This window comes from Podarcis liolepis (assembly GCF_965112155.1).
Source record: "Podarcis liolepis genome assembly, chromosome: 2".
In the NCBI taxonomy this organism is placed as follows: domain Eukaryota; kingdom Metazoa; phylum Chordata; class Lepidosauria; order Squamata; family Lacertidae; genus Podarcis; species Podarcis liolepis.
The window spans coordinates 21796039-21820702 of NC_139555.1; the positions used below are offsets into that span (position 1 = coordinate 21796039).

Genomic DNA, 24664 nt, shown 5'->3' on the forward strand with positions numbered 1-24664 from the left:
TACAGGTAAGTAGCCGTGTTGGTCTGCCGTAGTCGAAACAAAACAAAACAAAATCCTTCCAGTAGCACCTTAGAGGCCAACTATTCCCACCACCCTTCTGAGTAATACCCCTCCCCACCCTCTCGCTATATATAAGGGTCTGGTGACTTCTGTTTCAGTGTATCTGAAGAAGTGTGCATGCACAGGAAAGCTCATACCAGTAACAAACTTAGTTGGTCTCTAAGGTGCTACTGGAGGGAATTTTTTAAAATTTCGTTTCCCCTTAAATGTGTTTGGGTTTGGTTTTTCTTTCGGGGCGGGGTGGACTGGGCTGTGTCAGCACCGTGTGGTGAAGGTATGCCTGTGCCTGTAACATGAGGATGTGAGAAATGGGTCCCTTTTCTTCCCAGCTGCCTGGTGTTGAGAGCTGCCAGAACTACATGTTCCGCTATGGGCGCCACCCACTCATGGAGCTTCCACTCATGATCAACCCCACTGGCTGCGCCCGGTCGGAGCCCAAAATCCTCACGCACTACAAACGGTGAGCCTAACGGACCCCAGGCATCACTTGCTGGGTGGACAACACAGGCCTCTCTTGAGACAGCAGCACAAAGCTAAATAAATTTATTAATTATTGAATTTATATACCAACCTATACCCAGAGGCCTTAGGGCGTTTCACAGAATAAAATCAAAATGTAAAATACAGAATCAAAAGAAAAGCAACAACCCAACAACACCCCAGAGCCAGTTTGGTGTAGTGGTTAAGAGCGGTAGTCTTGTAATCTGGGGAACCAGGTTCGCTTCCCCGCTCCTCCACATGCAGCTGCTGGGTGACCTTGGGCCAGTCACACTTCTTTGAAGTCTCTCAGCCCCACTCACCTCACAGAGTGTTTGTTGTGGGGGAGGAAGGGAAAGGAGATGGTTAGCCGCTTTGAGACTCCTTAAAGGGAGTGAAAGGCGGGATATCAAATCCAAACTCTTCTTCTTCTTCTTCTCCCACAATAAAACCACATTTTAAAAGGGCATAGGATGTCAATCGGATCAACCTGGTTAAAAAGGAACGTTTTCACCTGGCACCTAAAGGTGTATAATGCAGGCACCAGGCGAACTTTCCTGTGGAGAGCATTCCGGGGGGGGGGGCACTGCAGAGAAGGCCCGTCCTTGTGTTGCCGCTCTCTGGACCTCTAAAGGAGGAGGCACACACAGAAGGGCCTCAGAAGATGATCTCATGGTCGGCATAGGTTCATATGGAAAGAGGCGGACTTTGAGGTATTGCGGTCCTGAGCCATTTAAGGCTTTATAGGTCAAAAGCAGCACTTTGAATTGGGCCCGGAAACTCACTGGTAGCCAGTGCAGTCGGACCAGGATCGGTGTGATATGCTCAAACCGTCTTGCTCTGATGAATTCTGCACCAGCTGAAGTTTCCAAACTGTCTTCCGAGACAGCCCTACGTAGAACGCAGTGCAATAATCTAACCTTGAGGTTACCAGAGCATAGACAGCAGCAGTTAGGGTATCCCTGTCCAGATAGGGGCGTAGCTGGGCCGCCAGCTGAAGCTGATGGAAAGCACTCCGGGCCACTGAGGCTACCTGAGCCTCGAGCGACAGCAAAGGATTCCCGACATCCAGTTAAAAACGGATGGGGTAATGTGAAAGGCCTCAGATTTGAGACTTTGGACAACTGCTTGCTTCCTTTGCAGTGGGTTTGACGTTGACCTCTTTTCTCCTTCCCTGCCCCATGCCTTTTGAAGGCCCCACACTCTGAACAGCACCAGCATGTCCAAGGCCTACCAGAGCACGTTCACGGGCGAAACCAACACGCCGTACAGCAAGCAGTTTGTGCACTCCAAGTCCTCCCAGTACCGCCGCCTCAAGACGGAATGGAAGAACAACGTCTACCTGGCCCGCTCCCGCATCCAAGGGCTCGGCCTCTACGCTGCCAAGGATCTAGAGAAGCACACGATGGTCATTGAGTACATTGGCACCATCATCCGCAACGAGGTGGCCAACCGGCGAGAGAAGATCTACGAGGAGCAGGTGGGGGAAGAAGCGAGGCCTTGGGTGGAGAGAGATGCGGGTGGAAACATCCCAACCTCTAGCCAGTGGCTGGGGTTCTTGCCAGTGTGGTATAGTGGTTAAGAGCTTGTACCCAACTGAGAGCAAAGGCATGAAGCACTGGTTTCTGAACACACAATATAATCAATCTCTCTCTCTCCTTTCCCCCTGTTGTCCAGAACCGAGGGATCTACATGTTCCGTATCAACAATGAGCACGTCATTGATGCCACACTGACAGGTGGCCCTGCCAGGTGAGTGAAGCTATACCATGGCTGTTCATTGCATCCAAAGCCAAAGCTCTTGTTAGCCCATCACAGACTTCGATGTTCAGGGTGGGTTGATTTTTCATTGGCAGTGATTTAAGTCGTACTGCAATAGTGTTTTCTGAATAAACACACATAGTTATTAGCTGTCGAAGCAAAATACACTCATTGGCAACTAAACAGAGGCTTTTTCCCAGATGGGAAACCTGGACCCTCCAATTCCCATCGACTTCATCCAATAGAGGGTGCTGGCAGCTGTGGTTCAGCAACATTTAGAGGGGCCAAATAGTTGCAGACATCAATTGGATTTTGTTTTAAACGAGATCATTTCAAAGGGAAGGGTGGGCAAAGTATTCCAATACAGTGGTGCCTCGCAAGACGAAAAGAATTCGTTCCGCGAGTCTTTTCGTCTTGCGAAGCACAGTCCGTCGCAACTGCGCCTCTTCAAGCGGCTTTAAAAAAAAAGCGCAAGACGTTTTCGTCTTGCGAAGCAATCCCATAGGGAAATTCGTCTAGCGAAGCAACGCAAAAACGCAAAACCCTTTCGTCTAGTGAGTTTTTCGTCTTGCGAGGCATTCGTCTTGCGGGGCACCACTGCACTACTGGCTGGGGGAAAGGCAGAAGGACAGCTCTATTGTAGCTTCTTTTAGCCTTTCTTTTCCCCCTCCCACCCTTTCCCATGGACTTCAATGGCACAGAATTTACTACACTAGTTCCACTGGAATAGCTCCAGCCACTCTTGAGTGGGACAGCTCAGTCGATAAGAGCTTGAGACTCTTAACCTCAGGGTTGTGGCAAAAGGATCCGTGCATTACAGGGCGTTGGACTAGATGACCCTTGTGGTCCCCTCTACAATTCTATGAATCTGTGGGATAGGTTTATGATTCTGGAGAACTGCAGCTTCCAAAACGCCTCTTTCCCAACTCCGCTGCTGGTGGGACAGTTTTCTGCCGTCCTGGGGAGGTCTCTGGGGCCAACCTCCTTCTCCATAGCATCCTTTAGTCCCTCAGGGCTGAGCAGAACACTATTCCCTCAGCAGATCTTAAAGAAGCAGCACACCAGCAACTTGTTATCATTGAGTTCTCAATCTGTCAGGACCTGATGATCGATAAGCTAGTTTGGAAGAAAGAAGAGTGTCTTGCCCAAAGCTAAAAAATTGTGGAACTTGGCTAGGGAACATGGGAGAAAGCAGGCAAGCTAAGAGGGGATGCAATCCGCCACAGTATAGGAGAGGAGCCTTGAATGATGGTCATGGGTGCTGCTGGCAACACTGGCCTCTGTCCCTCTTTCCTCCCCTCCTTCCTCTGATGTCCTCTCGTATCTCTGCCTCCCAAAGGCTTGCACGGCTGTTTGTTGCTGCAGCCCTGTCTACAAGCTCCGCTGGCGAATGGTGCCTCTAGGGCTGGCCTGCGGGTGCTGGTTGCCTGGAACTGAGGCAGCCTCAGAGAGTAAGCAAGCAAGCTGGCATGGGAGCCCAGCCAGCCAGTCCACCAGCCCTTGCTGTTGGGAATGGGCAGACAAGTCACTGGCCATTATTATTAATTATTATTATTATTTATTATTATTAATTATGTATACCCGGCCCATCTGGCTGGGTTTCCCCAGCCACTCTAGGAGGCTTCCGACAAAACACTAAAATACAATAACCTATTAAACATTAAAAGCTTCCCTAAACAGGGCTAGGGACGCGGGTGGCGCTGTGGGTTAAACCACAGAGCCTAGGGCTTGCCAATCAGAAGGTCGGCGGTTCGAATCCCTGCGACGGGGTGAGCTCCCATTGCTCGGCCCCTGCTCCTGCCAACCTAGCAGTTCGAAAGCATGTCAAAGTGCAAGTAGATAAATAGGTACCGCTCCAGTGGGAAGGTAAACGGCATTTCCGTGCGCTGCTCTGGTTTGCCAGAAGCGGCTTAGTCATGCTGGCCACATGACCCGGAAGCTGTACGCCGGCTCCCTCGGCCAATAAAGCGAGATGAGCGCCGCAACCCCAGAGTCAGCCACGACTGGACCTAACGGTCAGGGGTCCCTTTATCTTTATACAGGGCTGCCTTCAGATGTCTTCTAAAAGTTTGGTAGTTATTTTTCTCTTTGACATCTGGTGGGAGGGCGTTCCGCAGGGTGGGTGCCACTACCGAGAATGCCCTCTGCCTGGTTCCCTGTAACTTGGCTTGTGGGGCAGTGTAAGGTGGCACCTCTCTTTGGGACGGGGGGGGCGGGGAAGCAGCTCAGAGACCAGGGGCAGTGGTGGCAGCTGCTGACCAGAGGAATCCCTAGGAGAGGAGGCTGAGGGAACACTCCACAAGGGAGGGTGTTTGAAAAAGGTTTAAGAGGCCGCCAGTTCTGCCAGCAGGGCTTAACACAAGGGCTTCTGAGCCCCACAGGGGTGCTGCAGAAAGAATGTAGTTGATCAAGGGAGCCGTGGACTCAAAAAAGTTGAGAACCTCTGCTGTAGGGAGTTTTTCAGCCAGGGCTACAGCTTCCCAGCCCTCCTTTCACTTATTGAATACTTAGTTCTCTCAAAGATCAAGAATAGAATTGTGCTGTCGCCGTCCTGGCCGGCTCAGCTCCCCCAAATTCCAGATGAGAAGTTGGGTTCCTAAAGGGCCTAATCCTGTGGTGATGGCACAGGGTGCTGTGGGGTTAAGGGTCCAGGCGCATGATGCCTATCTCCCCCTCTTCTGCCGCCCCCACTCAGGTACATCAATCACTCCTGCGCACCCAACTGTGTGGCTGAGGTGGTGACTTTTGACAAGGAGGACAAGATCATAATCATCTCGAGTCGTCGGATACCTAAGGGAGAGGAGGTGAGAACTGAATTGTGGTGGGTTGGGGGAAGGGGGGGGAGCAAGGCCCAGTGTAGACGAAGAAAATACCTGTGGGGAAACCCGACGCTGCACCCATGCTTTTGTCCTTGGAGCGTTCTTCAAGTCCATTCGCTATTAGATGCTTCCATCATGGGACTTGCCGTGGCGTGCCCAGGGATCTCCCAGCCAAGCAGTGACCCAAAACTGCTTAATGTCACCATGTGCCCTCAGACCAAGCCTTGGAGACCTGGGAAACTTGCCTGAACTCCTTCTGGGTTAATGCATAGAAAGCATTGCCCTTGCACACCAGCACACCTTATTTAAGCTTGAAAAGAGGGGGCAAGAACCGGCAAGCAGTTTGGGTGGCCTCTCCTTCAATGCCTGTGTGTGCCGCATGGCCTTCCTTTTACGTTTTACATGCCTGGCGTGGGTGGCGCTGTGGGTTAAACCACAGAGCCTAGGACTTGCCGATCAGAAGGTCTGCGGTTCGAATCCCGGCGACGGGGTGAGCTCCCATTGCTCGGTCCCTGCTCCTGCCAACCTAGCAGTTCGAAAGCACATCAAAGTGCAAGTAGATAAATAGGTACCACTCCGGCGGGAAGGTAAACGGCGTTTCCGTGCGCTGCTCTGGTTCGCCAGAAGTGGCTTAGTCATGCTGGCCACATGACCCGGAAGCTGTACGCCGGCTCCCTCAGCCAATAAAGCGAGATGAGCACCACAACCCCAGAGTCAGCCATGACTGGACCTAATGGTCAGGGGTCCCTTTACCTTTATGTAGCTGTTACACCTCCCTGCCGTGGTGGTCGTGGGACACTTAGCTCACAAGCTAAGAGAGTAGTCCGTGGGTCTCACCACAGAAACATATTGTGTAGACACATCCTTGCGTTTTCTAATCTGTGCCAGCATCGGACTGACTCTGGTTCACTGTCTTCGACAAGTGTGTGCATCATGAGCTACAAAAGGCCAAACCCTGCTGCTGTGTAGGCTAGCAAGCATGCACAGGCCTGAGAAATTAGTGTAGTCCAGTGAATAGTGTGTTAGACTATGAATTCAAGCCTCTATTCAACTCTGGATACCGGCAGATCTTCGTGTTGGTGCCGTATCTGTAAGATGAGAATTGCATACCTCGTTCACACGGTGCTTTTTGTGTGGAAGAGTACATCTCCCCAACTTTTCTGGTTGGGTGAAGGGATGCGGAGATATCCTAGTGCTCGTGGCTGGAAATGTTCCTGTGAGGTTGACAGAAGCAGCCTGAGCAATTGGGTAGGGCAGACCCCCCCCCTTTGTTCTTTAATGTTGAGCAAGGGATTACATCTCAGTGATAGGCCCCATGCTTTGCATAGAGAAGGTTCAATCCGTGGCGTCTCCAGTTATAAAAGCATCACCAGGTGATGGAAAGACAATTTGCTGGAGTGCCACAGCCTGTCTTAATAGTATCATACTCGACAGATACACCAGCCCAGCTTTCTAAGTTACACGTAGGGCTGCCTCTGAAGACTGTTTGGAAGCTTCAGCCAGTGCAAAAATCAGCGGCCACATTGCTCACTGGGACGAGACGGTTTGAGCATATCGCACTGATCCTGGACTGATTACACTGGCTGCCAATTAGCTTCAGGACCCACTTCAAAATGCTGATTTTGACCTATAAAGGACCACAATACAACAAGGACCGCCTCTTTCCATATAAACCATCCCAGACTCTCTGTTCATCATCTGAGGCCCTTCATTGCCACCTCCACGAGGTCCGGAGAGTGGCAACACGAGAACAGGGCCTTTCCTGTAGTGGCTTCCCGTCTATGGAATGCTCTCCCCAGGGAGGTTTGCCTGGTGCCTTCATTATATATTTTTAGGCGCCAGGCAAAAACAAACCAGAACTTGGGCTGATCAATATCCTACAGCCTTTTAAATGTATCGGGAGGAGGGTATTGTTTTGGTTTAATTAGTCACTTCTTGTTTTGGTTTATTTATTTTTTATCTTGTATTTTATTCCCTGGGATGAAGGGCGGAAAATAAATTTTAAAAATAATAGTAATAAGTTCCACCTTAACTAAGGCGTAGAAGTTATATGAAAAGGAAGTCCAAACTCCACTTCCTCCCATTATTGCTGCCATCTTGATGAGAAGATAAAACAGTGTAGAGATTTTGTTCAACTCTAGTCACTTGTTGCAACCAACGTGGCCATCGCGGGAATGAACCAAATGGATGGCGGTGACATATTTTACGTTAAAGATGCCTCAAGGATTAATCCTCGGTTCTCATTTCCAATGTCCTCCTCTCCCTCAGCTGACCTACGACTACCAGTTTGATTTTGAAGACGATCAGCACAAAATCCCGTGCCATTGTGGAGCCTGGAACTGCAGGAAATGGATGAACTAAACCCCAAGGAGGCTCTTCGGACAAAGCAAAGGGGGAGACCCCGACTGCTCGGCACAAGAGGCTCTGCACAGAGAGGAGGTGCTGCTGCTGTACCCGCTCTCCTAACCCTCCTGCGGCGCAGGGAAATCACCCGGGGGGGGGGCAAAACGAGGCGTGTTTGGAAGCCACCAACATGCTGGTGGGGCAGCTGGGGCCCAAGGCAAGAGAGGGGTGTCGTCAGCATATCTGCCACTGCTTGCCAGTCTTGGCTATGGTATTATCATCAAGCTGGCTGCTTTCAGCTGCCAGGCTCGGCGGCCTCCTCTTCCAGACAAGGCGACCTGCTTCTCCCCAGCAGAAAGGAACAGCCACTAAGCAGCCCCACCTGGGGCGGGGAACTGACAAACTGGCAACTCAGGGTTTTCTTTTAGTTTTTCTTTTGCTTTTTTAAAAAATAAAAATAAATTCTTTCGAGGCCGAAATGGGGAGCGCCTTCTTCCGCCCCCCGTGCACCTGTAAATAACGGGCTTCAGAAATACTATACTGGGAGGAGACTGGGGCATTCTTTCTAGCAGAGCTGGGGGAAGCAGGGCTGCAGCATGGCAATTGGTTCCCCGGGGAAGAATTTGTAATTCCCTCTCCCCACCCCCTTGTGTGTGTGTGTGTTTCTTTAAGGAATTTTTGTGTGCGAGAGAGATTTCTTCTTCTTTTTTTAAAAGTCTACTATCTATTGCTTGCTAATCTACCAAGGTAAACAAGAGGCTTCAAAGAGACTCATTAGCTTGACAATCCACCTCCCAGAGCCCACTGCCCCCTCCCCTCTGGATTTTGTATACATTTAGATGTCAGATTTGAAAAGGGGGGGAGAGAAAGTGTGTGTAAATAACGTGCTTTTTTTGAGAGAGAAAAAAGTACTTTTTTTCCAGCGGAAAGCAGGTGTCGGCTTGCAGAAGCTGGAAACAGGCCCTTCCTCTGTCCCACCCCGCCCATCCTCCCTGCGCGAGGAGCATTCGCACTTGAACCTACCTCATTTGAAGTGTTAGACTTTGCTATTTTCTGTTTTCTAATGTGAGCCCCTCGCTGTGCCACCCTTCTGCTTTTTGAGCCCTCTTCCCTAAGTACGGAGAGCCACAGCTCCCCTGGCAGACATGGGAATGCGTTTCCAGGAGGAGGTGGGAAACTTTTTTTATTATATCTGGGGTCGTTCCTCTTTTCCCCCCACCAAAAAACCCCCACAAAACCCTCAAACCAAAAACAGTACCCAGTCGCCTGACAACCTTCCGGACTGAATTGCTGAACCGAGTGCTGTCCGCTTTCCCGCCCCAACAACCAAGACAGGGGGCAGGGGACCCCACAAGGCTTTGAATGTGCCAACGTGATGGAGAACGCAAGATCTCCTGGTCCGGCAGATGCCAATCTCAGCACATCTCTCCCGTAGAGCCCAACCCATTTTGCCGATGAGGGAAGGGGGGGGAGAGTGCTTGACGAGAGAGCCGATGGCTAAGGGGGCCCAGCTGTGATATTTGGGGTTGGGGGAAGAGTTGGCCAAACCCGTTGCCCTAGAGACCCCCAGTTCCCAATTGTTTCCCATGATCAACTTGCTGCTCTGAAGACTCTCTGATGTTTGTGTGTGTGCTTGTGTGCGTGAGAGAGAGAGAGATGTTGGCACATTGCAGAGTTTGGGATTATTTATCTATTTATATATATTGTGTATATATTTGAACTAGCATGGGGAGGAATGCTCTGGCTGCCGGGTTTTCCTCGACTGCCGGGTGGGTCTCCACAGGCCACCCCGTTTCCCCTCCACTGGGCAGGAACGAACTAGAGGGGAGAACGTGTTTATGGACAAAACGTAGGGTGGGAAGGGGAACATGTACAGAGCCCGTTTTTTATGCTTTCTCTGTGTGTATATAGATGACTATTTTTCCTTTTCCTTTTTAAAGAAGAAATCAATTTATAACCAGTATCTTGAGAGCCATCTGCCTAGCGCCATCCCCCCCCCCAACGTAGGGAGATTCTGTATTAATAGAAGGCAAAATGTGGGCATTATACAGGGGAGACACACACACACACACACACACACACACACACACACACACACAGACAAAACCCGGGGGAAAAGAAACCCGCACACAGGTTCTCCCTGCTGTTGAAATGACTTTGCAAGACGGCTGTACCCTTGAACCTAAGTTGGTATTGTGGGGAGGGGGTGAGAGTTGCAGGGTCTTTACTGATAAGGCTCTCTCGACTTAACTTTGTACAGTTGAGGCCTTTTAACGCACAATTGCACCATTTCCCCTCTCCCCCACCCCCCAAAAAACACTATAACACTCTCTCTCTCTCTCTCCAAATGCCTGTAAGAGTGGCATTGAGTGATTAACCGAGGCCACATCTCATATTCTCTCGCCTGATCCAACAGACAAGGCAGAGAGAGAACGTGGCAATAAGACTTTCATAGCGGGGGCAAGGTGGGGCACGTAAAATCAGGGTTCGTGTGTAAGAATATCTTTTTTTTGAACTTGTTGGCAAGGTGAGAACCATGTTCTTGAGTGAAAAAGCTGCTTCTGCTAACCGTTCAAAGCTATGACGGTTTAAAACAGTGGGGGGCTGGGGTAGGGAAATTTCAAATATTAAAAGTAGTAATTAAAATTGTATATAAGATGGCATTTGTGTAGAGAAGGGGGGGGGAGTTTTTATCAGTAACAAAACCACTGGACATTGTTTGAAAATAAAGGTTTGAGTTAAAGCCAGTATGCATTTTTTTTGTCTCTTCAGATTTGTTTTGTGTGTCATTTCCATTAATTTGGAAGGCTGTAAAGATGTAAAAAAAAATAAATTTTAAAAATTGCTACAAAGGTTTAAAAGCTTGAGAGAGATTTTAAAAAAATGATAAAGTGACTGAATATATTAGATTGTCAAGATTTTTTTGGATGACGGTTAAGAGTTTAAGATAATCCTGTAGATTTTAGCGGATGAAGAAAGACTATACAGTTTTTAATTTTTATATAAACTATAACCCGGTCTTGAAGCTAAAACTTTTTTAAAGTTCTCTGCCTGTATAATCGCATTTGACGCCTTGTCCCATACTTCTGTTTACAGTTGCACATATTATATATATTAAGTTTTAACCCTTTTATGAACCCAAAATAATCACTTTTTTAAAAAATAAAGTGTGGACTTTGTGAGGAATTATATTTTGTGTTTTGGGGTTTCATTACTTTGTGTGCGTGATTTCTGTGTAGCAAAGTTGTCCGTGATGAGAACAAAGGGTTGAAAACAAAACATAAATACTCCTTTTAAAAAAATAAATAAAAGCAAACACGAAAGCACCCTTGTATGTGGCATGTTTTCTACCAGGTGGTAGCTTTGAAATGTTTCTAATTTACCTTCAAAGTTGCAAAAGAACTGGCTCCCACTTTTGCTTCTCTCTAAGGTTTTTTAAAGGAAGAAATAAAACCCTAAAATGCATTTAAAGTACCGTATTTTTTGCACCATAACACTCACTTTTTTCCTCCTAAAAAGTAAGGGGAAATGTCTGTGCGTGTTATGGAGGGAATGCCTATGGATTTTCCTCCCCTAAAAACTACGTGCGTGTTATGGTCGGGTGCGTGTTATAGAGCGAAAAATACGGTAATTGGGTCTTGGTTTAAATTTGACTGTGCTTGTATGTGATGGAGTGACAGTCTCATGTCAGTCAGTTGTCAGGGTGTACCAAGTCCACATTCTCAGTAGGTGGGTAAGAGATCTCATCTCGGTGAGTCCAACCATAAGAGGCCTTCTACACAGGTGATATCTAAGCTTTGCAGCTTCTGTGTGTGCCTGTGTCCCCTCTCCCCATGCTTTTCTGTTCTGCCATTAATCTTGTGACCACAGGTGTGGCTCAGGGTGTTTTGAGGAGTGGGAACCGTCTTAAAAGCAATTTTTGTTAATGTATTGTTGATATAGCCTATCCTCCAAAATCCTGCCTATGTTTGACCTCCTGAAACTTAAACCAATATCTGGGCCGCAGGCTGTAGGATATATGGAAACATGTAAACTTTTGGAGTTTCTCAAAACTAAACTAGGACTGATTTGACTATGAGGAAGGTGTGTGTGTGTGTGTGTGTGTGTGTGTGTGTGTGTAAAAAGAATTAGCATTGCTGCAACTATATGGTGTGCACACTCCAGCTGCAGCCTTCTGGGTAGCAGAAAATAGGCAGCTTGGTGCAGTTTCACCAGCCACACAATACTCCCCATTCTTCACAAGAAAAATCTAGCAAGGCAGAGCCATTAATGCAATGATTTTGTCGTCACTTGGAAGGAAATCTATAGTCCACCCCAGGGGTTAGCAACCTTTTGCAGCCATGGGCCGGTCCACCATCCCTCAGACCATGTGGTGGGCCAGACTATTTTTTGGGGGGGGGGGGGGGAGGAATGAATGAATTCCTATGCCCCGCAAATAACCCAGAGATGCATTTTAAATAAAAGGGCACATTCTACTCATGTAAAAACACGCCGATTCCCGGACCATCCGTGGGCTGGATTGAGAAGGCGATTGGGCCGCATCTGGCCCCCGGGCCTTAGGTTGCCTATCCCTGGTCCATCCCAATACAGTGGTACCTCGGGTTAAGCACTTAATTCGTTCCGGAAGTCCGTTCCTAACCTGAAACTGTTCTTAACCTGAAGCACCACTTTAGCTAATGGGGCCTCCTGCTGCTGCCACGCCGCCGGAGCACGATTTCTGTTCTCATCCTGAGGTAAAATTCTTAACCTGAGGTACTATTTCTGGGTTAGCGGAGTCTGTAACCTGAAGCTTATGTAACCTGAAGCGTATGTAACCCGAGGTACCACTGTACTAGCATCTGTCAACTGCTGGGGGAAGAATGTTTTTAGAAATTAAATGCAAGTTGTTAACAGGCCCCCTTTTCAGATGTTAACATTCACTACCATGTACCGTGTACATCAAGTTGTCTTGGTTGGGTTCAATCCCTTGTTGAATGCATCAATACTGTGCCAGCAACTCAACAGCTCCCTGAGCAGGGGCGGGGGGCAGTCACAAAAAGCAAATTTGGCAAGGCTAAAAGACAGGCTTTCTGTATCTGAAATCCACATTGCCTGGATTGTTGCCTATCTGAACCATCCTCGTTTGAGAATGGGGAGCTTTTAATTCTGTGGTTCCGATCAACCACCGTATTTTTGCGTGGAGGCACACTGGGAAAACAAAGATGGCACTGGAGGCCTGCCCCTCCGATAAGAGATTAGGTGGACAGAAGCAGCATGGAACGTTGACAAAACCTGTATTTTTAATTGACTGCTGCACCACTAGCACGGTCTTGCATTTCTCCTTTATAACCAGAAGGATTAGAAACCCCTTTTGAAAACAGAAGCCAGGTTATGTGGTGGACTCAAGGATTTGCACTTGAGTGCTAATGAACCAAAAAAAGGGACCCATGGAGCAGAATCATGAACTACAGTCATCGCAGAATGACAGTTCACTTCTTTCGTAAGAGTTCCCCGGCCCTCCCACCCTGAAAACAACAACCCCATAAACACTTTGGTGTGACAGAATTCTATAAAAACAGAAAAGGTTTACACAGAACAGCTGTATCTCCCAGAAGCTCATCTCAGGCACCCATTACAAGCAGCTCAGGTAGAAGTCTTGCAGGGGACGTCCTGGAGATTTCATGCCCTCCTAAGGATTCAGTCTTTTCCACCAGAAGAGGTGCCGGTCTAATTGTAGACTAGCCGCATGGAGAATGGATTCTATCCCGTAGCAAGAAGCAAAACTCAATACTGCTTAGCTCTGTGGACAGCTGACGCTCTCCCTGCTAGCCCACCCCACAAGTTAATGCGTGGTTCTCTAGAGCTTCAGATGATGTGATTGCAGCATTGCCATCAGGATTTTGCAGTTAAGAGCTGTTTCTTTCGGGAAGAGTCAATATTCCGACTGCTTTCAGTACTTGTTGATACCAAAGATGCGCACGCCATGGAACAGGGGTAGTTTGGGCAAGAGGACGCTCAGCAAGGAGCTAGTGTTGATTATGAAGTGCACAGGGTCATATTTGGTATAAAAGCTGGTCAAGATGTAGCTAATGGGAAATAAACATGCTGTTTTTAGCTGCATGAAAAGAGTTAAAGCTTTGCTGCTTAAGTAAAAGACAAAGCAGTGCAAACAAAGCCATTCCTGGTACTTACAGGACAATTGGTGAGATGCTGAGGAATTTGCGAGAGGACGTCCACTGTGTGCCATTGTCAATCTGCTCCCAGTGTGTGAGGAGGCGATCCTTGCCCTGGTCTGGTGTTTCAAAGGGGGTTCCTTTCACTGTGTGTAGGAGCCAATACATTGCCTGGGGGGGGGGGGTGGAAAATAAGTGAATTAAGATTGTGGCCTTTCTTCTCTCTCCCAAAGACAGCAGGAAGAGACATCAGCTTAGATTCTTGTGCAGCTCAGATTAAAAGGAATAGTTGAGGAATTTCCATACAGTGGTACCTTGGTTTAAGAACAGCTTAGTTTATGAACAACTCGGATTAAGAATGCTGCAAACCCAGAAGTAGGTGTTTTGGTTTGTCAACTTTGCCTTGGAATAAGAACATGTTTTGCTTCCTGTTGAGTGTGTTCCATTTGTAAATTGAGTCCCCCGCTGCTATGGGAAAGCACGCCTTGGTTTAAGAACGCTTTGGTTTAAGAACAGACTTCTGGAACGGATCAAGTTCGTAAACCAAGGTACCACTGTATTGGTATTGCTCCAAATATAAGCTGCATCCTTAAAATGAGATCACTTCAATGATGCAAGAGCACAATAACAGGTCACACTCTGAGTTTTATACAAGCCAGCTTTGGAGGGTGAAAGCGAAGCCTATATTCAGGCCTATATGGAAGAAGGTTCAACATACAATGTTGACAAGTTTTGTCCCATGATCTGTGATAACAATCAAGACTTCTCTGCTTGTAGAAAAAGGAAAAGGCGCATACAATCCCTAGGATCTGTAGCAGGTATAGGGAATATGTTTTCAGCCTGAAGGCTGCCAGGGACTGCGTTGCAGGGGTGTGGAGACGACAACACACAAAGCGGGCAGGGAAGCCCTGGTTGTAATTCTTACCTTTGTCCAACAAGCTAGTTTCAACACGCACACACTCATTTCTTACCCCGATCCAAGCAAGCAAGGATCCCTATCAGAATACAAACTCACATTCCACCCAGGCAATAACAGTCAAGAAGGGTGTGAAGCAGAGTCACTGAAGCGTGTGTCCGGGAAGGTGTTATAACACAAAGAGCCCCCAGAGTTTGAGGTCCACCACCACCAACCCAGAGAATGCATTAAAGGCTCAGGTGCAAAAAATAGCTTTAAGGAACTTAAGTTCGCAATCTGATAAAAAGTTATAACCTACCAAGTTATGGATGACATTGGTCAGAGTCCAAACCACAGGAACACTAAAGAAGGGGATGCTGAGAAGAATGATGTGGAGGAGAACCACTGAGATGCTATAAGCCAGCCAAATGCCTTTGCTGTTCATCACTCGGGTGTTGGGATTCACCTCACTGTGGGCTACACCAACATTCATGCTGAAGAGGAAAAAACAATATGCTGGATGCAGAGATACTGTACAGTGGTACCTCAGGTTACATACACTTCAGGTTACAGACTCCGCTAACCCAGAAATAGTACCTCCGGTTAAGAACTTTGCTTCAGGATGAAAACAGAAATTGTGCTCCGGCAGCGTGGCGGCAGCAGGAGGCCCCATTAGCTAAAGTGGTGCTTCAGGTTAAGAACAGTTTCAGGTTAAGAATGGACCTCCGGAACGAATTAAGTATGTAACCAGAGGTACTACTGTACATTATATATTATTTCATTTGAATCTGTAAAATAGAAAATGCAGAAATACACACACACAGTTGTTTCACGTACCACATTGCTATCAGCTACAAAAAAGTGCTTCTTTCAAGCCTAATTTTGGGGAGCTGGAGGAGAGAAAAGAAGATAAGGAAAGCCTCTGCGGGCGCATCTGAGCCCACAGGTGCCACACTGGCAGCCATGGCGTAAAACAGTAGGGTGTTTTATGCTTATTCCTATTTCCTGCTTCTTCCGTTTTTTAGCAGCCGAGGAAACTGCCTCATTAGTCCTGTGGCGGAGTGCTCGCTGGGCAAGGCAAGAAGGTCCCTGGTCCTGCCCCAGACACCTCCAAGAAGGGCCCCACCCCCCTGTCTGGATCCTTGACTACCATAGCCTCGGCCTTGTATACCTGAAGAAGCATCTTCACACACTACCATCATTCAGCTCAGACAGGGAGGTCCACCTCCGAGGAGCTCCTGGCAGTTCCCTCACTGCAAGAAGTGAGGTTACAGGGAACCAACAAGAGCTTTCTAGGGAGTGGCGCCCCAGCTCCTGCCAACCTAGCAGTTCAAAAACATGCCAGTGCAAGTAAATAAATATGTTCCACTGTGGTGGGAAGATAAACGGCATTTCCGTGCGCTCTGGCTTTCGTGACGGTGTCCCGTTGCATCAGAAGTGGTTTAGTCATGCTGGCCACATGACCTGGAAAGCTGTGTGCCGGCTCCCTGGGCCTGAAAAGCGAGATGAGCGCCACAACCCCATAGTCGCCTTTGACTGGACTTAACCTTCCATAGGTCCTTTACTTTTTTACCTTCCTACGGAAGGCCCTATAAATCACTATACAGTGGTACCTCAGGTTAAGTACTTAATTCGTTCCGGAGGTTTGTTCTTAACCTGAAACTGTTCTTAGCCTGAAGCACCACTTTAGCTAATGGGGCCTCCTGCTGCAGCTGCACGATTTCTGTTCTCATCCTGAAGCAAAGTTCTTAACCTGAGGTACTACTTCTGGGTTAGCGGAGTCTGTAACCTGAAGCGTATATAACCAGAGGTACCACTGTACAACCTTTAGAAGACATCTGTATGAGGAAGTTCTTAATGTTTGATGTTTCTGTATATGCTGGACCAGAGTGGCTGGGGCGACTCAGTCAGATGGGCTGGGTACAAATAAATAAAATAATAAAATAATAATGATGATGATGATGATAATTAGTGCAGGGCCGACACTAAGCTCACGTGGGCCGGTGCTCCGACTCAGGACAAGGCGGTTCCCTGCGAAGCCCTCGTTTATCACCAGAAACTCGTGACACCGCCTGCCCCACGACCCACAACGGAGACCTATAGGAGACCTACGCGGCTGGTTCCGCGGCGACGGCGGCGCCTCTTCTTCGCAAGGGAGGGACAAGGCGAGGCACCCGAAAGCGGCGCTTCTTCCTGCTTCTGCTTCCGCCGGCAGGCGGTCTCCAGGAAACGATTCCTCGTCCCCGCCCCCCACCGCCAATCAGCCAATCGAGCAGGCGCCCCGGTCCTTCCCCATTGGCTATTCTCTGCCGCCGCTCTTCGCCTCTCTCCGCGTTTACCGGTTAAAAAAACCCACACACGAGCCAATGAGCGAGACGGATGTTAGGGAAGCGTCAAAGTTCATGGGAAAGCGAGGCCCGGATTGGGCGGCAGGGCCTGAGCGGGCACGCACGGTTTGCCGTCGGGGCGCGAGGGAGGAGGCCGCTGAGGGAGGGGGAAAGCGAAGGGAAGATGGCGGCGGAAACAGTGGAGCTGCACAAGTTGAAGGTACCGAGGCCGGGTCTGAGCGGGTGGGGCGGACTCCTCATACTCTGAGGGAACAGCGCTTGGCCTCCTTTTCCTCCGCCTCACTCCAGGCTGGCGGCGGCGGCGGCAGCAACACTGAGGGAAAAATCCTGAGGGAGCTGCCTTTCCCCCCCTCAGGCTCCGTGTGGGGATTTGCGCCGTCAGACCAACCGGGCCGCCGAGTTCTCGCGAGGGCGGGAAAAGAGTCGCGGCGGTTCCCGTCGCGCCGTGCTCCCCTCTCAGGCCGCCTGGACCTGCGGGCATCGCGCCCACCTGCAAGGAAGGGGCAGCGCTCTGCTCGCCCACGTTGGTTGGTGGTAGCTGCGTAGCCCGAGCTGAACGCCCTGGTGGATCAGGCGAGGGGATCTGTCTAGCCCAGCATCCTGTTCTCACACAACTACCAGCCAAGATGCCTGTGGGATATAGGAGCGCGAGAGAAAACTCTCCCCTCCCGTGGTTTCCAGCAATGGTAGTCGGAAGCATTGGTGCCTCATACTGTGAAGCAAAGGAGCAAACTCTTCGCCCCCCCCCCAAATTTTTTTTGAGAGTGCCTTGAGGGATACATACAGTGGTACCTCGTGTTAAGTACTTAATTCGTTCCGGAGGTCCGTTCTTAACCTGAAGCACCACTTTAGCTAATGGGGCCTCCCGCTGCTCCTGCGCCGCCGGAGCACGATTTCTGTTCTCATCCTGAGGTAAAATTCTTAACCCAAGGTACCACTGTATATACATATACAACACACACACATATACATATACAGTGGTGCCTCGCAAGACGAAATTAATTCGTTCCGCGAGTTTTTTTGTCTAGCGAATTTTTCGTCTTGCGAAGCACGGTGTCGTAAAAGTTTTGTAAAAGCTTCAAAAACCACTAAAAACCTCAAAAGGCTACCACACCGCGTTCTATGAGTTGCTCCTTGAAGTCAAGTCGCAACTGTATTAACTGTGTTAAGAAAAAGGAAACAAACTTGCAAGACGTTTTCGTTTTGCGAAGCAAGCCCATAGGGAAATTCGTCTTGCGAAGCAGCTCAAAAACCGCAAAACCCTTTCGTCTAGCGAGTTTTTCATCTTGCGAGGCATTCGTCTTGCGGGGCACCACTGTAGATAGATACACACACACACACACACATATATATATATATACATACACACATAAATTTATAGACATATATTTATATACACACACACACACATATATATATATACACACATACAAGACATGGGTGGCGTTGTGGTCTAAACCACTGAGCCTTGGGCTTGCGGATCAAAAGGTTGGCAGTCCGATTCCCCCGACAGGGTTAGCTCCCGTTCCTCGGTCCCAGCTCCTGCCAACCTAGCAGTTCGAAAGCACTCCAAAAAGTGCAAGTAGATAAATAGGTACTGCTCCAGTGGGTAATGGCGTTTCTGTGCGCTTTGGCTTCCATCATGGTGTCCCGTTGCACCAGAAGCGGCTTAGTCATGCAGGCCACATGACCCAGAAAATCTGTCAGCGGAGTGGACGAACGCTGGCTCCCTCGGCCTGTAAAGCGAGATGAGCACCACAACCCAGAGTCATTCGCAACTGGACTTAACTGTCAGGGGTACCTTTACCTTTTACCTTGGTTTTTGAATGTCTCCATTGATGAACATTTGGTTTTCGAATGCCATAAACCCAGAAGTAAATGCTTCAGTTTTTGAACACGCCTCAGAAGTTGAACATGCCATGCGGCTTCCGCTGAGTGCAAGATCCTGAGGTCTAGCTATTGGCTATTGAGTTTTCAGTTTTTGAATGTTTCAGAACTCAAACAGCTGGGGACCTGGGTGCCCAAGCACCCACAAATTCCCCATGAAGGGGGCTGGGCACTCTCAATTTTTGGTGCTAGGGCCATGCACGCTGCATGGCACCCACAGTCACAGGACCAAACTGGCACTCCTGATGGGCATTCCCATTCACATGGCGCGGGTGAGCCCCATTATAATTGATTATGCGGGACTTACTTGCCCCGCCCCCAAATATTTTATTCAAGTTGGCACCTCTGCTGTGGAGGTAGAGCATATCTATATGGCTAGTAGCCATTAATAGCCATCTCCTCCCCGGATTTGTGTAATCTTTCAGTAAAAGTTGGAAGCATATCATTGTTGATTTACTTCAGTTAGTAAGTCATTTGGAATGAATAGTTCTCAAAGTGGCTGATAGCTAATTCTCAACAATTCAGTACAAAGCAGTGCTCTCTCATTTTAGTGGTGGAGGATGTTATGTTAACCTAGTAAACCATTGAGCCTCTTGGGCTTGCCAGTTGGAAAGTTGGCGGTTCAAATCTCCATGACGGAGTGAGTTCCTGTTGCTCTGTCCCAGCTCCTGCCAGCCTAGCATTTTGAAAGCACATGAGTGCAAGTAGATAAACAGATACCACTGCGGCAGGAAGGTAAACTGCATTTCCGTGCACTCTGGCTTCTGTCATGGTGTTCCGTTGCACCAGAATCAGTTTAGGCATGCTGGCTACATTACCCGGAAAGCTGTCTGTGGACAAATGCCGGTTCCCTCAGCCTGAAAGTGAGATGAACGCCACAACCCCATAGTCACCATTGACTAGACTTAACCACCCAGGGGTCCTTTACCTTACCTGCCTTCCATAGGTTATTGGATGACAGCTCCTCTGTTATCCGTGACCACTAGTCATGCTTGCTGGGGCTAATGGAAGTTGTAACCCAGCAACATTTGAAGGGGTACCAGGCGAGGAACTGTGTTAACTCCTCTTTCCCAGCTCTCTGGTGGTGAGTCTAGCAGAAAATGGCCCTGCCCCAATAGCACTCAAAATAAGAAACAGGAGGGAGGAAGTCAGCCACAAGCAGGTATTTGTATAAAAATGTGTGTTCCTGTGAAATTACGTAATGAAAGTTGAATGTGTTTGAATGGAAGTCTCAACCTGGACCAGTAGAACACTTCATTTTACAAATGATCTTTTAAAAGCCTATTTCTTCTCTTGTCCTTTGGTTACTCTGTGAGGCATGAGCCTCTCTAGGATTAAGGCTGCAAACCTTTGCCTACTTATATAGGAATCAGTACAACCTGAATATAGTGGAACTTGCTTTGATAAATCCACTTTATACAATTCAGTCCTATTTCCCTCTCAGTTTGCATGCTGAACTTTCTGTCATTGCTGCCCCTGGTTCTGGGCAACCAGTATTGTCCTCCCACTTTCTAGGTGGATGCTTCCTACCACAAAATGCTTGTGTAAAGTTGCAGAGATAAATGTGGGGAACCAGGAACGTCACAGTATGAAATAAATGTTTCCCCTTGTATGCTTGTTATTATTCATTCAAAGCATCCCCACCTCAGCCAGAAAAGTTCCCAGGGCAGCTTGCCTGGGATCATGCTTATATACTTCCCATGTTTGTATACTTACTTAATTATTGAAGCAATCTGAAAACCTTGTGGGCCCCTTGGTAGGCTCTTATGAGCACCATGACTCCTGGTGATGGCAACTGTAGTGTGGAAGGTAGGCACACAGCCCAGGAGGATGTAATAACAGTAAAACTACAAATTTATAGAAGATGTGGTAGAGCAGCATAGAATTGTGATGGTTGCCACCAGTAATGTTACTCTTGCACAAAGTTGGAGCAGTCGGAGGTGCAGTGGGTAACTTAGTGAGATCTCATTTTACCAGGAATAAAATATTTCTATATGCATTTAGAGAGAAGTCTTCCTTGATGAAAACTAGTCTCATGAATAAAGTTTTAAGGTGTCTAGGCCAATGAAAGGCTAACTTCATAAGTCAACTTTATAAACTATTGTGAGACTGAGAATCTTCTGTTTTTGGTCTTGTTTTTACTGCAGATTTCTACAGACTTTCATTACAAATGTTATAAAATGAGTGTTGAAAAAAATCTAAATAAACCCCATGTCCTCATTAAAATACACAGCCTTCGCTTGTTCAAAACCTTTCACCACTTAATATCTATCCATTATGATTATTGCATTTTTGTACATGTTTCCTTCCTAATCTGTAGGAAGCCACACTTTCTTTATTAAGGCAAAGTGTCTTCTACTTTACAGCTAGCTGAGCTGAAGCAGGAATGTTTAGCCCGAGGTCTGGAGGCAAAAGGAAACAAACAGGATCTCATCAATAGACTCCAGGCCTATCTTGAGCAGCATGGTATGTTCCTACACTTCATTCTTCCTACACTCTACCAAGATCCTTCTAACAAGATTGAGCAGAGTCCAGCAGAAGTTACCTTAAATATTTAAACAAATGTGTTGCTTTTTGGATGTTCATTGTGAAACTGTTTACAGTCTTTCTGTACAAGAGTCAAAGGTTCCCTGTTTGACTTAGGCCACTTTCTAATGTCATGCTAAACCATGGTTTAATGTTAAGTGACCAAGCCTCTGGCTCAAGTGCTCGTCTCTCTGTTTCTGACATGGCCAAGAGGAGGAGTTGGAAGCTTTTGCTTACATTTTTCATTAATTGCATTTTTTTCATTTTGTTCAATCTCATGGATGCGTTTTTGGCAGGACCCTCACTATTCCCTTCAGAATCTTTGCCAGTGACAGATACAAGGAAAAGAAACATGAGCAGGCGTGGTGTAGTGGTTAAGAGCGGTAGTCTCATAATCTGAGGAACCCGGTTCACATCTCCGCTCCTCCACATGCAGCTGCTGGGTGACCTTGGGCTAGTCACACTTCTTTGAAGTCTCTCAGCCCCACTCACCTCACAGAGTTTGTTGTGGGGGAGGAAGGGAAAGGAGATTGTTAGCCGCTTTGAGACTCCTTCAGGTAGTGATAAAGCGGGATATCAAATCCAAACTTCCTCTTCGTCAGGAGAAATGTTTCTAGAGCTAAGAGAGACAGGTTCAAACCCCACCACCACCCCAACTACGTGTTCACAGGTTTTATTTTCAGTAAAAGGCACAACTGACATGGATAAATACTCATACTGTTGAAGACACTATTTTAGAACAGAAACCTTTTGGAATGTAAGGATGAAGTGCATGTCTGCAAAGGAAGCAACTGCTGATATAAGACGCTTTATCATGGTGGTCAATAACATTGCATTGAAAGCAGAAAAAGGGGATTTGAATTCTGCTCCAGGCAGATACTGGAATCCACTCTAGCCCAAAGTACACTACAGCTGTTGTATGCCACACAGGTCTACCCACTAATTTCCTGGTGGCCTGGGCAGCACGGCCACAATGCTGGGCTTGGGACCGTCTACTAGTCCAGGTAGGAAACTTCTATGATTCATTTCAGTGCTCACCCTCCTGGCTCCTCAGCCTTTCTGTTTCCTGCCAAGCTCAGCAGATGTCCTCTGTCCTTATAGACCTTAACATTTTTCTTGGCTCCCCCCCCCCCCAGCTTTCAGACAGACTAATTACAGTGGTACCTCGGGTTACATAGGCTTCAGATTTCATACGCTTAAGGTTACAGATTCCGCTAACCCAGAAATAGCAGCTCGGGTTAAGAAATTTGCTTCAGGATGAGAACAAAAATCGTTCTCTGGCGGCGCGGTGGCAACTGGAAGGCCTCATTAGCTAAAGTGGCACTTCAGGTTAAGAACAGTTTCAGGTTAGGAACGGACCTCCGGAACAAATTACCGTATTTTTTGCTCCATAAGACTCACTTTTCCCCTCCTAAAAAGTATGGGGAAATGTGTGTGCGTCTTATGGAGCGAATGCAGGCTGCGCAGCTATCCCAGAAGCCAGAACAGCAAGAGGGATTGCTGCTTTCACTGCACAGCGATCCCTCTTGCTGTTCTGGCTTCTGAGATTCAGAAATTTTTTTTTCTTGTTTTCCTCCTCCAAAAACTAGGTGCGTCTTGTAGTCTGGTGCATCTTATAGAGCGAAAAATACAGTGAGTACTTAACCCGGGGTACCACTGTACCCTATTGGTGTCTTTTCATCCAACATCAATGAGTGATGAGGCCCAATCATACACCATAGCTAAATAGCTTAAGGCCTTAGATTCAGCATCTTCCTGCTCCTAGGCAAGTGATGGCTCACTCAACTAGAGCTACAGCCACCATAGTGGTCTGGCAACTAATGTCAACATTAGAGGGCAGTCCCCTCTGCTGTTACCAGACATTATAAAGGGGATGCCTGCACTTCTGCAGAAGCAGCCCTTTGGAAGGTGTGTCCTTCAGATAATAGCTAGACCATAGGGAGTGGATTCAATATCTGCTCAAAGGAACATAGGCTCTGGTAGGTCCCAGCATAGTGGCATTGTAGTCCAGGCTGCCAGGAAAATGTAACTTTGCTCACCTACTATGATATGGGCCTTTTCTGGCAACAGGGTTCACCCTATATGCAGCTGCTCTGATTGTTATCAGAGCACTTTAGTTCAGTGTATGCTTGTTACTATTAGTATTAATATTATTATTATTATACATAATGCCAACTATGTTCAATACACTGTACACAATTAAATGAAGAAATTCTACCCTGAAGTTGTACAGTCTAGAACAACAATTATAAAAATACAACAAGAATCAGTAGTTTAGAACACACAGTTCACAAGCCATTAAAATTGAGGTTCTTTCCAGTGACATTGTTAGGTTTCTCAGTTGTCTTGCAGATCCTACAGTTTTTAGAGCTTGACCAGAAGGGAAAACGGGAGCTAGGAGGAGCCCTGAAAAAATCATGTTTCCTGCCTGGGCTGGCAGAGGAACACAAACCTAGAATAGTGACTATGTAACCCTGCTGCTAGAAAAGACCTGTATCATAGTAAGTCACTAACATTACATTTGATACCACAAAATTATTTGAAAAAGTAGAGAGGCAATGCCTGGCAACAGAAAATTAGAACCCCGATGTCAGTTTTTCTTAGCAACCAGAGACATCGAAGTTTTCAGAGGCAGCAAGTTGTTTCCAGCAAAATGAAAACAAAAAGGAATTTAAATTTGCGCATATTACAAGCACAAAAATGCAAGTGTAATATAACAGATCCAAGAAAATAATTTGAGGAACATATTACTGAAAATATTAAGGCCAGCAATTAAAAACAGGAGACTAGTTAGGAAGGCAGTTGGATCACTAGAGGACCAAAGAATTAAAGTTTTATTAAAGGATAAGGTGGCTGCTGAAAAACTGACAAATTATGTAGCTGATGAAGATGTAGAACAGAGGCCCAAGCCTAACATGACCCATTGAATTTGTATTCCATAGGTAAAGCTATGCTCAAGACAGCTTACAGCATGAAAACTTACATAATTACAATCATAACAAAAGTAGTCAAATAAAACATATCAAAAAGTTCACAACCATAATTGCACAGTTTCCACATAAATCATTATAAGATCTAAAATTAAAATACAAAAAATTTATATTAACAACAGCAACAACAAAAACCCAGCAATTCACCCTGCCAAACAATACCCCCAGAAATCCATTCAGAAGCCTCAGCTTTTGTAGCTGTAGTTGGTCAGGACCCTGCCCTCCCAAGCCAGGTGGAAAAGACTTAACAAGGCAGTGAGCAGGTCTTCCAGAACTCGCAGCCAAGATGTTTGAAGACTTTTAAAATCACCCTCTATATCAGAGAACTGAAAAACATTGAAAGTAACCACCGTTTTTTTAAAAAAAGTTTTTTCAGAGTGGTTAACTTAAATGTTTGTTATGATAAA

The 24664-nt window shown here is 47.2% G+C and overlaps 3 protein-coding genes across 17 annotated transcripts in view; 2 read left to right on the forward strand and 1 right to left on the reverse strand.

The window, feature by feature from the left end:
- Positions 1-10785, forward strand: part of KMT2D (lysine methyltransferase 2D) — a 110026-nt gene extending 99241 nt beyond the window's left edge. For all 15 annotated transcript variants that reach the window (XM_083489722.1, XM_083489713.1, XM_083489720.1 and 12 more), the window contains 5 exons: positions 390-520; positions 1732-2017; positions 2215-2288; positions 4993-5101; positions 7385-10785. In XM_083489722.1, coding sequence (XP_083345848.1) covers positions 390-520; positions 1732-2017; positions 2215-2288; positions 4993-5101; positions 7385-7477 — 693 coding nt within the window. In that variant the 3' untranslated portion in view covers positions 7478-10785. The remainder of the gene's footprint in view (positions 1-389; positions 521-1731; positions 2018-2214; positions 2289-4992; positions 5102-7384) is intronic.
- Positions 10786-12715: 1930 nt separating this feature from the next.
- ORMDL2 (ORMDL sphingolipid biosynthesis regulator 2) lies at positions 12716-16739 on the reverse strand. The gene is made up of 4 exons (XM_083490598.1): positions 16619-16739; positions 14826-15000; positions 13631-13782; positions 12716-13524 (listed from the first exon to the last, which is right to left on the reverse strand). The coding sequence occupies exons 2-4, from the start codon at positions 14997-14999 to the stop codon at positions 13389-13391; spliced, it is 462 nt and encodes a 153-aa protein (XP_083346724.1). The 5' UTR covers position 15000; positions 16619-16739; the 3' UTR covers positions 12716-13388.
- Positions 16740-16885: 146 nt separating this feature from the next.
- Positions 16886-24664, forward strand: part of SARNP (SAP domain containing ribonucleoprotein) — a gene marked incomplete at its 5' end in the record, with an annotated part of 58698 nt that continues 50919 nt past the window's right edge. Inside the window, 2 exons of the mRNA XM_083490562.1 lie at positions 16886-17053; positions 21108-21207. Coding sequence (XP_083346688.1) covers positions 16886-17053; positions 21108-21207 — 268 coding nt within the window. The remainder of the gene's footprint in view (positions 17054-21107; positions 21208-24664) is intronic.